The sequence below is a fragment of the Sylvia atricapilla genome, chromosome 2, assembly GCF_009819655.1.
Source record: "Sylvia atricapilla isolate bSylAtr1 chromosome 2, bSylAtr1.pri, whole genome shotgun sequence".
Taxonomy (NCBI): Eukaryota; Metazoa; Chordata; class Aves; order Passeriformes; family Sylviidae; genus Sylvia; species Sylvia atricapilla.
In genome coordinates this window covers 89415773-89428434 of record NC_089141.1, presented here as the reverse complement: position 1 = coordinate 89428434, position 12662 = coordinate 89415773, and the positions used below count along the sequence as shown (strand labels likewise).

The 12662-nt window shown below is 42.4% G+C and overlaps 1 protein-coding gene across 3 annotated transcripts in view; it reads right to left on the bottom strand.

Annotated features, from left to right (window-relative positions):
- GRTP1 (growth hormone regulated TBC protein 1) overlaps window positions 1-8606 on the bottom strand; it is a 36039-nt gene extending 27433 nt beyond the window's left edge. For 2 of the 3 annotated variants that reach the window (XM_066313790.1, XM_066313791.1), the window contains exons 1-2: window positions 6736-6868; window positions 5132-5283 (exon numbers count right to left, since the gene is read on the bottom strand). In XM_066313790.1, the coding sequence (XP_066169887.1) occupies window positions 5132-5283; window positions 6736-6773 (190 nt within the window). In that variant the 5' untranslated portion in view covers window positions 6774-6868. Of the gene's footprint in view, window positions 1-5131; window positions 5284-6735; window positions 6869-8504 lie in introns of those variants that run through there. The other variant, XM_066313792.1, reaches the window with a different exon arrangement.
- Window positions 8607-12662: the final 4056 nt, after the last annotated feature.

Below are 12662 nucleotides of genomic sequence, written 5' to 3'. Positions count from 1 at the left end.
TTTATGGGACTCAAATCCGCGTGGGGATTTTTATTCCACCCACACACTACCACACACAGTATCACTACCTAGCCAGGTTTTATTGAATCACACAGTCCTGTAATAAATGCTGTCTAAATTAAAGGCCTTAAAAACAGCAGAGTGAAGCAAGGTTATACAACTCAGCCTTCTAAATACATCCCACCTAATTACAGCTGCCGATCCTTTTAGGACCCAAAGCTGCTTCCCCCGTTTCACCCAACATAAACATGCACATATAATGAGCATTTCACCCACCTAAAATCTGGTGTTTTCTCTCAAAGAAACATATTTGTAACAAATGCCTGGTCTTCAGGGTACAGTTTCTGTTTAGCTTTTCAATGAGGATTTATATTATGGATTACAGACTCTACAGTTCTAGCTGTAAAGTTACCTTAACTACAACCTTCTTTTAGACTAGAAATAATTCACTTGTTTCCAGGGTGGTTTAATAATCCCCACTTCATCTTTTTTACAAGATTTTGAACTCTTAATGCTCAAGAAATCCTATAAATTGATACAGCAAATACAGAAATGACTATCAAGAACCAGTCCCATTTAGGTTAATAACAGACATTCAGATGAGCCTAGAGACAAACTTAATAGCTAAAATACTGGATTATCACATTTTAACACAATCCAAATGGTATTTTTTTCTGGAAGAATTGTATATTCTGTAAGCATAGCCAACATTGATATCCAAGAACACACATTAAATTCCAGAGAAGCATGGACAAGCCTTTGGCAGTGGCACAAGGGGAAAGCAGCCTGGAGCACGGCACACATTCATCATTCCTCAGTGTCATCGTTCTCATGGCAATAGAAGCCATGGGCTTGTATCACCCCAAGTGACTACTGACCCAGCTCCCTCAGTCCCTGAGGGATGCAAAAGCCCTGTGCACTGTGCTGTTTTTCCTCATACCATTATAATACTTGCTAGAATCTGCAAACTGGCATTCAGAAACAGCAAAGTAGTTTTGAAAAGAAGGCCAGCTGCAGTTTGACATATATAATTTATATATGTAGATAGACACAGATATATTCTATACATAGAATTGTGTTTACACAAAAAAATATATATTTAGGCTCTCTTCCACATTATCCTTGGGAAATAAGAAGCTCATAACAACAGTTCATACTGCAGAATATCCTCCCACTGTAACATCTGAGAAGCTTTCCCAGATGAACCCAGATCATGCATGGGTCTCCACCCACACATCCAACGCCAGCTGTAAACCAAGGGCTTGATCTCAAAAGTAGCACTGTTGGATACCACCACACCCCAAGTACTACACACAGAATCACCCCCAGGACAGCCACAGCATGTAGTCTAAATTCTAGAACATACATAGGTAAGAAATATCTTTATGTAAAATCTTTGCCTCTGTTCATGAACAAAATATGAAACATCAATTTTTAAGAAACCCTCCCCCCCCTTAATTCAATTGCCTCTGACACTTAGGGCCAATTTCACAAGTTTAGAGTCACCCTTAATGATTGTGGTTTCCTCTTTTACAAGAAAATACAGCTATCTGACAGGGTAGCAGTCTAACTGTGATGATAAATACCCAAAGTAATTTCAAGAGAAAAATATGCAGAAAATAACATTTTTTCTGTACACTTATAATTACATTTAATGTATATTACTTATAATAACAAGATGTAAAAATAAATAATTTCAACCTGACTGTCCTTGTTTGATGGTAGAATATGAAAATTTTGGAGACTTCTGCTTCAAGGTAAGTGCTCTATTGCCTTTTTCTCCCATTAACATTGTTTCACTCTACAGCATAGACTCAGTTTGTGTAGCCAAAAACTCCCAAACATTTTAAACCAAAAAACTATATAATCTTAAAAATGTAAGAAGAGTGTGATTTTGAGAAGCATCTGTGCTTCTACTTTTTAAGGTACTAACAATTACTGTTGAATGTTGAGAAAAAACTTGGGCCCTAGAAGAAAAATTCTATAAAAGAGCTGGAAACAGCATACAAGGAACTGAAAGCTTTATTTCATGAATACATAACAGAAGAAACAGAGAACACAAGTGGTGTAAATGTTAAAGTTCCAGTCAAGCTGACTTTTATTCCCCCAAGCCCTGGGCTGGAACAGAAGTGCTCATGTTATAACTACTGCTTAATACATTTACTTTTCCCTTTCACTGTATTTTATCAAAGATCAGAAAGTGTCATCTACTACTGGTCACTTTTGACTAGTACACCAACAGCCAAATTCTTTTGTGTAGCATGATTTTGGTCAGAATTAGGATAACATGAGCAATTATGGCAGTTTGTTGCCCACCTGTAAACAAAACAGAGCAGAAAGCTGTATTTTGGTCACATAAACACAGAACTGAATGAAACAAGGAAAAATCACGAGGATCTCAGTAGTGGCAGAGAGAGAGACAGAAAGACGACAAGTGACAAACAATGTTGATGAACTTGCAGGTGCAGTGGAAACAAGGTGAAGATAAGGGTGGGAGGGAAAACAGAATACCAAAAAAACAAAACAAAAGCAAAAAAAACCAACAAAGAACAACAACAAAAAAAAAAAAAAAAAAAAAAAAAAAAAAAAAAAAAAAAAAAAAAGAAAAAAAAGAGACTGGTGAACGAGTGAAAGGAACTGTCAGCCACATTCCCATGATCTACCCTACCAGCAGGCTGCAATACAGAACAACAGAATGCACTGCTTAATTACCATTGTTAAAATGTAGTCTAATTATCTTTCTTTATAGTGGAACAGAATTATATACATTCAAACCACCCTGGATATGAGGCAAACTCAGTAGCATGTGAACATGCCACATTTCCAAACTGGAAAATTAACACAAGTCATCACTTCCTCCTGTTCACCTGGGCAGAAATTATGAGCTCCTCTGTGTATAGACAAATGGGTGTGGAACTACTGAGATACCACACATACACTGTCTCTCTCATATCTACTCACAGCAGGACACAAAGCATTGGTTCACAGCTACTGTGCTTGGGAAGGGAAGTGGCAAATCAAATATTCTTTTCAGTTCTAGCTTATGGCAGAGCCAGCAGCTCTGAGCAAAGCTTCATAGCAATCAAGTCAGGTCCTGGAGGAGAAGGGAAATTCAGTAGATAACCAGCCAGGCTATTTGCCTGCAAGGAAATCACTGCGTAATCATCTTGCAGGATAAAGGACACACCTGCTTACACAATTCCATGTGCATGTCACAGACTTCAATCTTAATACTGAAAGGAGAAAAAAGTATTTAAAAATCAGTAATTGCACAGGTCAACCTTTCACTCTCCTTCTCCGAGGTATCAGATGAGGCTAATGCAGAAAGCTTTTTGTAACAGCTCTGAATCGACACTCAGACTACATTTCCTCAGTATTACTTATTCCTGTCACTCTCCCTGGAATTACATGCATATGTGAAAATCCATAGCCTACAAATCCAGGTATCTTTGGCAAAAGTCAGTAATGTCAAAAATGATGCACCAGCCCACAAGGACTTGGGACAGTCCAGAGTCATTGCCTGTGTCCCCTCAGTGGATTTACAGAATCCCAGTTTCCACAAAGAGCAGCCTGTTGGAGACAATCAAAGCCATGTTAAAGGCTGTTGCCATTCTGTGCCCAGTGGGGCAGCATCACCATTGGTTCTGAAGCCTGCTGGACAAGTTGAGAGATTTGGTCAAAGTTTTGGCTCCAAAGTAAGACCAAAGGCATTCCCACTGTTAGTATCACAGCAACATTCTGTTTCTAAAAGGCTAGAACTGGGAACACAACGAAAGAGAAGTGAAATGAACTCATAAAAATTGCTAAAAGCTGCCATTGTTACCACTCCCACATAAAGGGTATGTTTCAAAACTAAGATTATTTCTCCACAACTAGAAGTTCTACAGAATCTCAAAATCCTCACTAATTCAAAATGGCACACAGTTATCACTACATTCAAACTTGACACCCCAAACAAAAGCATCTTTACATTTTTAAGAAAAATAAGATAGTAGAAACAGATACTTTCTGCTTAGCAGCATATCATCTAGCAGCTATAGCTCAAACCTACATTTTCTGGAATTTCACACCCTTAAAACAGACATCTGTACACAAAATACACTGTTATATTTAAAATGTCTCACTAGTTATCATCCCATTCCTGGTGCCAAAGGAAAAAAAAACAAAAAAAAAAAAAAACCCAAAACAACAAAACCATCAGAATCACCAGCCAAAGGCTGCACCTGGAACACATCTCTAAATACTTGACCTATGTTACAATGTTGGAATAATCTTTGCTTAGTTTTACTCAATTTTTCTTTAACATACTTAAGAGAACTCTGCCCAACTCCAGAAGACACCCAAAGAGAAAACAACCTGATTAGCACCATGTACGGCAAACAGGAAAATTTAGATGCATGTATGAAAACATAATCCAGAGAGAGTGGGAGGAAACTCCACCCTTTAGCTTCACAGGATTCCCAAACAACCTTCTGACTATCTCTGTTTATTTCTACCTGTATCTCTTGCAAAATAAAACATTAGTAGAGAAATTAGCAGAGATTTTCATACTCTTTGAAGCAGACATTAACACTTCCACCAGCATTTTATCCAGTGTTGCATCAGCTCTTGCATTAGTCTTACTTTCTTCATAAGGTGTTTCTCATCAGTTCTTAGTAGACACCTTTTGGGCTGCATGGTCAAGGCATTTTATAAAAGGAGGGTAAGGAGAACTAGAAAATCTCAGCAGCCTAAAGAACTGTTAAAGAGGCAGTAACTGAGAGCCCTAACATCATAATCCCTGGGGTTCAAGACAGCATCTTCTACATAATCTTGTGTCTTTTTAAAGAGAGCACAGAGTACAATACAGCTAACAGCTGCAAAACAGCACCTTCAAGTGCCAGTGGCCACAAGAGCTGTGTTATAGATATAACAAGATATTAGTTTGGTGAAGAGGGATTACTCCTTTGGAAGGTTTTAATTAAATCCCTCTAACAACTAATAATAATAAGCATACTTGCTTATGCATTGCTACTGTTTACAGTACTGGTTTTCATTTGAAGACAGAAACAGTATTCAACATTCAAAAACACAGACTTATTGATTCCAAACATAATGCACTTTTATACCTATAAAGAGACACGAAGCTCACCTTTTAAACTCTTCTGTATACTGTTATTCCCCTTTAGGAGCTTGGACCATTTTATTGCTCTTCTAGTGAGTACCACTAGGTATCTGGAAAAGAATGCTTCATAGGATGCATAATCAAAGTCTTCTGGCCTTTCAAACCCATATGGATCAACCCTACAAAATAAAATAAAAATGACATTTCTACATACCTACAGCTGAAGGGAAAAAAAAAGGCAAGTATGCTTTAAATAACTTCCAGTTGCTATATCTAAAAGCAGCTTAAGACTCCCTCCTCCCAGCAAAAACCTACTTTACACGAAATGTTACACTCCATTTAGCATATCAAAGCTGTTTAAGCAAATTAATTTAAACATGCACTGCTCAGTCAGTTTCACAGATTTCACTGCTTTTTAAGTGAGACACTTTTTGGAGCAAAGGATCCATTGTGTGCAAAAGTGACACAAAATTATGGCCACATAAAAGTCTCAGAGGTATTTTTCTCCACAACACAGGCAGTTGAAAAGTATGATGTACAGCACAACAGCTCCAACACGGCCTGAATTCTCAGACAGTTTCATGCAGAAAAATAACAACAAAAAGTACAAGTGTAACAAGTTACAAAGGTTATTTTTTAAAGGGGTAATTTCTGAATTTATCTTCACGAAAATATGCCATGTGTAAAAAGACAAATCCTTGTGTCACTCTACCTTCTTTGTATATAGTACAAAAACGCTTATTTTGTTATCTTTTACAATTGTTCAGTGTCACAGCACATTATCTCAGGCAGCACAATAATGACAGAGTATCAGAACTGCATGGTTGATTCTGTTCCAACATATCGACTTACCTTGCTGAATTAGATTTATTACAACTTCCCAGGGTGCTCCACACCTGCAGTATCCCACCTGAGTACAGGACATTAATGGGCTTGGCAGAAGTTAAACAGGCAGTGGGATCTGTCCAGTCAGACAAGGTTTCAAGACAGACTTCGGGATTTAACTTCCCAAAACACTGCCTGTTTCATTCATGGCGAAGGAATTCGGCCATGGAGCAGCACTAGCACAGCCTTGGGAAAACTGGCTCACGGGAGCGTCACAGGTAGTAAAGCATGAATCAGATGAGGAACAATTAAATATTCAGACCTCAGATTGTTATTACATTGTTGGCTGTTTAGAAGAATCACCTTAGTATCCATGTACTCCTCAAATTTGACACAAAACCCACAGGTGTAAAAAGCACCGACACCTCGGACACGGGTTTCTCTGAAGACACACAACGTGAAAACACACACACACACACAAGCCCCTCCACACGTCCATGAACACACATCTATTTACGACCGCGACTGCCTAGGCAGCAAGTACAGATGAATGTCACACTCCACTCCATTCCTCAGGCAGAAAGGGGAAAAAACAAAGAGGGAGCGCGCAGGCTTTCAGGGAAGCCGGCTGCCCTCGGCAGGGCAGGTTGCGGCGGGCGCTCGCTGCCCTCAGCCCCAGCCGCGCCTGGGCCGCGCCGCGGGGGCTTCCCCCGGCCGCAGCCCCCGGCAGGGCCGGCTCCGAGCGCCCGGGGAGGCACAGCCCGCCCTCCCTGCGCGGCCGAGCCCGGCGCTGTCGGCAGCCCTACCTGTACGCCCAGTCCCGCCCGTCCTCTGGCCTCGCCATCGGCCGCCCCGCTGGCGCCCGGCGGGCCGGCGCTCCCCAGGCCGAGCAGCGCCGCGGCCGCGGCCCCGCGTCGAGCTCCGGCTCCCCAGCTCAACTCTCGGCCGCCCTGCGAGGGGCGGGGGCGGCCGCGGGGCCCGCCCCGTGCCCGGGCCGGCGGCGGGCAGGGCCGGGCAGGGCAGGGCAGGGGCGGGCAGGGCAGGGCAAGGCAGGGGCGGGCAGGGCAGGGCAGGGGCGGGCAGGGCAGGGCAAGGCAAGGCAGGGCAGGGGCAGGGCAAGGCAAGGCAAGGCAAGGCAGGGCAGGGGCGGGCAGAGCAGAGCAAGGCAAGGCAGGGCAGGGGCGGGCAGGGCAGAGCAAGGCAAGGCAAGGCAAGGCAAGGCAAGGCAGGGCAGAGCAGGGCAGGGCAGGGCAGAGCCGGCCAGAGCAGAGAAGAGCAGGGCAGGGCAGAGCAGAGAAGAGCAGGGCAGGGCAGAGCAGAGAAGAGCAGGGCAGGGCAGAGCAGAGCAGGGCAGCGCAGCGCAGCTCCGCGGCCGCGGGGCCGGCCCGCCTCCCCTGCCCTCCCCTGCCCGGCCCGGCCGGCTGCAGACGCGGCTCTGCCGCTGATCCCGCCTTAATTGGTGCATTTCACATTTCGCTCACATCCCGGGGAAAAAAAAAATATTCAAATGTTTTGGCACGAGGAAAATGTCTTACTAGTACGGGGAAAGAGTGGTTTCAGGTACAGCTCCTCAAACCCAAGGAATTTCCCTATAAGCAGGAAGAAGAGGTGGTTGCATATTATTTAAGTTTGCTTGGTTGGTTTGGGAATTTTTTTTTCCCCCTCAAATCGTTAGAATGTTCTTCTTAATTTCCCCAAATTGTTCATTACGGTCAGAATCCCAGAATATTCTGAGTTGAAAGATGGACCCACAAGGATCATAAAAAGCCCAACTCCTGACTGCAGAGGACATCCAGGAGTCACACCGAGTGTGTGAGAACATTGTCCAAATGCATCTTGAGCTCCGTCAGGCTTGAGGCTGCGACCCTTTCCCTGGGGAACCTGTCCCAGTGCCCAATCACCCTCTGCGTGAAGAACCTTTTCCCAAAACACTGAAATATTGCCAACTTCAGCTTCTGCTGATTAGTTTCCACCATAAACTACCATTTATTTAGATCTGATTTAAATAAGAAATGGCAGATTGTAAAAAACGTGGAGTAACGATACAGAAAATTATACCCCAAAAATTGGCTTCCCTATTTCCAGAATCCACCTCTAAAATTAGCACACTGTTCTTCATCTTTAGAGGTCTTAAATAAAGCCTGAAGCCCACAAGGACTCAGCCCTACCTGACTGCCAGCAGCTTAATTCATAACACACCGCAAAACAGAAGAGAGAGAGCAAAATTATACCCCTGCTTGTCCTTTTTTGAATCAAGTTCTGACTTTGCACCCAGCAAAGTGCTTGGAAAATTACAGCTACTGCTAGGGAAACATTATCTTGTTCAGCCAGCAAGTAAGAGTTGCTGCAGACAACAGATGGGATTTCACAAGGGAGATCAACAGTTGTTCGAGCACACTCTTCAGGAAAGCCACCTTCCTCCCTCTGCGGGATCACAGGCAATTACCCACACAGAGATGTGAAAGTAGTTCAGCTCCAGTGGCAAGGAAAAGAAAATAAAGAGGTTTGTACTTGGTTGAACTGCCATTGCCGTGCTGTGAGAATTTGTGATTGTTCAGCAAAACGTAATTATTACCTTTTTTTCGCGGGGGCCGAGAGGGAATTCTGTGCTTCAGCGGGCACAGGGCTGCTCCTGCAGGAGGGTGGTCCAGCTCAGGTTACCGTGCGGCATCACGGAGCGGCTCGGGCTCCGGCAGAGCTGGAGCGGGATTGCAGCGCAGCCCGCGGAGAGCCGCGCTTGGCTCGGCGCCAGCGTCGCCTCGGCGGAGCGTAGGCAGAGCACACTCGGCAGACAGCTCTGCCCAGAGACATGGCCACAGCCTCACAGAAAACCCTTGGCTGAGGTGTGAATAGGAGGCGACGTTGTCCCACGGAAAGAAAGAAGGAAGCCTCAGTTAAACAAAATATCCTTTTCTCCTCTAAATCCTGCAATCATAGGCTTGTTAGGTAAGGGAGTTATATACTTCATCTGTCAACATCAGGCCCTTTGGTGTGTGTGCCCTTTAAAATGGACGCATCAAAAGTTCCCTACAAACAGCAGATTGTTTCTGTGATTAATTAAGGTACATCTGCTGTGCATCAAGGGTAGCCTTGTCTTTAGCACAGTGTACTTTTAATCAAGCCTCAAATATTATGAACAGTTTCTCTTGCTCTGACACAAATAGAACTATGTGGCTGATTCAGATTTATGCCTGTCACACACAAAAGCTCCCATTAAGAATGCATAGGTTATTAATTGATTAATAGAAATAATTCCTAAATTTCAGCACGATAATTGGATCCCCAAATATTGTGTAATAATTCGAGCCAGCCCACTGTCTGGCAAGAGAGAATACCTTGGTTGTCCTTCCTGGGGTATCAATGCTGCTCTCTTCTGGGGAGATATCATGTTGCTTTTAAAGGCATTCAAAGGAACTAATGCATAAACCCTCGAATGAATCTGAAAACTGCTTTGGTGGTGTGATCAGCAGAAAAAGATACAATTTACTTCTGATCCTTTTTTCTGAAGGAGCTGGTGACTGTGTCAGAGTGCAAAAGGGCAGGCTCAGCTGGCGTTCAGACCACTGAAGCTCACAACCTTCCTATCTACCACCTGACACAAGAGGAAATATACTTTATAGATATACTCTCCCACCTGCTTTTTGCATCTGAACTTTATCCCTGAAGTTTTTATGTTATGGTGAACATGTTTGGTAGAAATTCTCATCATTCTGCTCCCAGAGTAAAACAGTGACTTTCTTAAAATAGTGACTTCCCTTTAAGGGTAGGCATTTAGATGTGCTCCCTGCAAAGGCAGATGAAGACAGCAAATGAGTGTTTCAGTGGCTGAGGCATTCAGAGCTTTGCTTGCCTCTTACCCTGCATTCTAGTGAGCAAGGCTTCCCTTCTTGTGTTTGCAGAGCAGTTGCTAAATGACAATGCCAGGATGATTCTCAGCCTTATCAGGAATTATTCTGAAGTGGCTTTATGCTTCCTAATGCTGTGACGTGTGTGCTGCGTCACCTATATTTGATGTATCAGCAGTGCTGAAATGTGGTCTAGCTCCTCATATACCACCCCACAGCCATTGTTACTCTTAAGGCCAGAAGTGGAGAAGGAGCATGAGGAGAAATTCCTTAATATTTGTGGTGGAAGCATTTCTTTGACTGCCCATGGGAACCATTAGGATTCTTTATCCATTCAAGAATGGAAAAAAATATATTTATTATTTTGAAAATCAGATATGTGTCTGGGTTTTGTTTTTTTTTCCCTGAGGTTATTTTTTGCTGGCTTCAGAGAGGCCAAAGAATAGAAATTGTTAGGAAAAAGAAAAACACTATAGGACTGAGAAAGAATAAGGTGTGTGTGAATATAGGTGTGCATGGATATTGTCTGCCTAATATTTTTAAAACAGCATGGGTGAATCTGTTCATAAGAAAATTCCAGTGAGAAACACCATTTCCAGAAAAGGTAGCAACTCTGCTTTTTCAAATCCCGACAGGAATTTAAACTTTAAAAAAACCTTTAACTTACAAGATGGTTTAATAGCCCCTGTTTAAAAAATACAAATGCAGCAGCATTGAAGAAGAGATAAAAAGATAATTCTCACTACTGGCTGGGTGCTGTAGTAAGGGATGAAATTCCCACAGCATACGTGGCTTCCCTAGCTCATGTGATTTCCCATACAGACAGTCATCTTTGTGTCTGTACTTAGTTAACCACACCACACAAGTGTACTCTGCTCCCTTGCTCCCTTGGAGCTCTACTCTTTGGCTGGAGCTACTTTCCCATGACCTGAAATAAATCTGCTGCTCCAGACTTGGGGAAAACAGTTAAGTAGATTTGGCAGTATGGAATATCCCGTAAGAAGTAAACGTGCGTATATGTGTGTGTGTGTGTGTGTGTGTGTGTGTGTATGTCACTGCTTGTCTATATTCTGACATAGACATCATGTGCTCCAGGACTAGACAACTCATTCAGCTAATGAATTTAAGGAATGCAACCATCATCCAGACACCTTTAGTTCCTGTTACAACCAGCTACCTACCAAGTTTAGTCAATCCTCACCTACATATGGCTCTCAATCCATAATGAAATGTAATGAAATGCTGAACTTGCTCCATGTTTTTGTCCCAGCAAATTGCATCACGCTTACATAATTGTAGTCTGCAAGCCTGATTAAACCTGTTCACGTGAATTGTTCCATCAGCATTCACTGAACTTTAGAACAGACTGCATAGCAAGGACAGAAATGTATTTTTAAAAGTTAATTTCCACTACTCCCTAAAGGCTTCACTGCTCCATGTCTATGAAGGTTACTTGCTGTTAGGACAAGTTACATCCACGTGTAGTCTAGGAACCGTCAGTATTTTGATTATTCTCGGTATGACTGTGGCCCAGGGAGTCAAAGCATACTGATAAGAGCATCTATAAAAAGGAGCTCTAAAGCTTGCTGCATAGCACTGCAGCTGCCTGGAGAATCAACATTACCCATGGAAACCTCTGCAGAAATGTTTCTGCACTCAGCTGCCATTCTCCAGCTGCGTCAGAAAAAAAGGCTCAAGGCTGTAAGTGACAATACTGGAAACAGCAGGGGAAGAGAAATTATATGGTAGTGCCCTCGGTGTGAAAAATACAGCAAAATTATATGTCAAAATATGATATGGGAAAGACACTTAAACATTATTAGCAGGAAGCATTCCTAAGGCAGGGACAAGGGTGTCCTTAGGAAAAAGGTCAGTAGCTATGACAGATCAGTAACCCAACAGTGTGGAACTGAGAAGAGCAGGAGAGAAATTAATGAATCTATCTTAGGTCAAGCTGCAACTCTGTAAAATGTGTTTGTTATGCAACTGACAAAGTGAAGTACTTTCTAGATGGCTTTTTTCTGTTTATCTTGTTCATCCTTATCTACTTGAATGATCATGAAGGGTGTGCTGAAAGCCCTTTAAATCACAATGATGATGTTTACCTTCCTGGCTGCATGAGCACAAGGCTTATAGCTGAACTTTGAAATTTCATAGGGAGAGATGAGAGGCCAGACTGGAGATTATTAACTCCTTACTTGTCCCATCTCCTTTTCTTTCTTATCCTCAGTTGCGAAGGTACCCTGCCTAGCAAATCTGGCAGCTCAAATATCGACTGATTAGGGATGGGCTTTAATTTTGAATGTTCTCTGTCTACTATGATTTCACATTTGGTCCTAGTTGAGAAAAGTTAAGGCAAACCTTCTCCTGGCTTTTAATGACTTCTGCATTAAGATTCCTGCACAAGGACTCTCATTTCAGTTGTCTCAAGTAGTATCCCAGTCTGTAAGAAACAGGAAGAGTTATCATTACTTTAGATCTTTAAATACAGTATTTGGATGTAAATACATGGTCTTAACTTTGAAAAATATTAGCTATTTCACTTAGTTGTCTCTATGCAGTAAGGGGTTATCTAAAAATAGCACATTAAATACATTAAAAAATTCTTAAAGCAACAACATGATTTGGTGTAAAGAGAAGAAGGCATATCTACCCACTCAGGAACAGACATCAATTTCACACATGGAATAAAGATGAGTTTTGTAGGAGCACAGATATGAAGTTTCTGTAATTAAATACTGTTTTATAATGTATACTTACAGGGGTACTTAGTTTAAGTTATATCAGCAAATTCCCTTTCTGTGAGTTCCAAGCTTTGAAGTGCTGAACTCTGCAAAAGGTAGTGTGTTCCCAAGCACATTGTTCTTCTCTATAGTTTTCCCCATGTT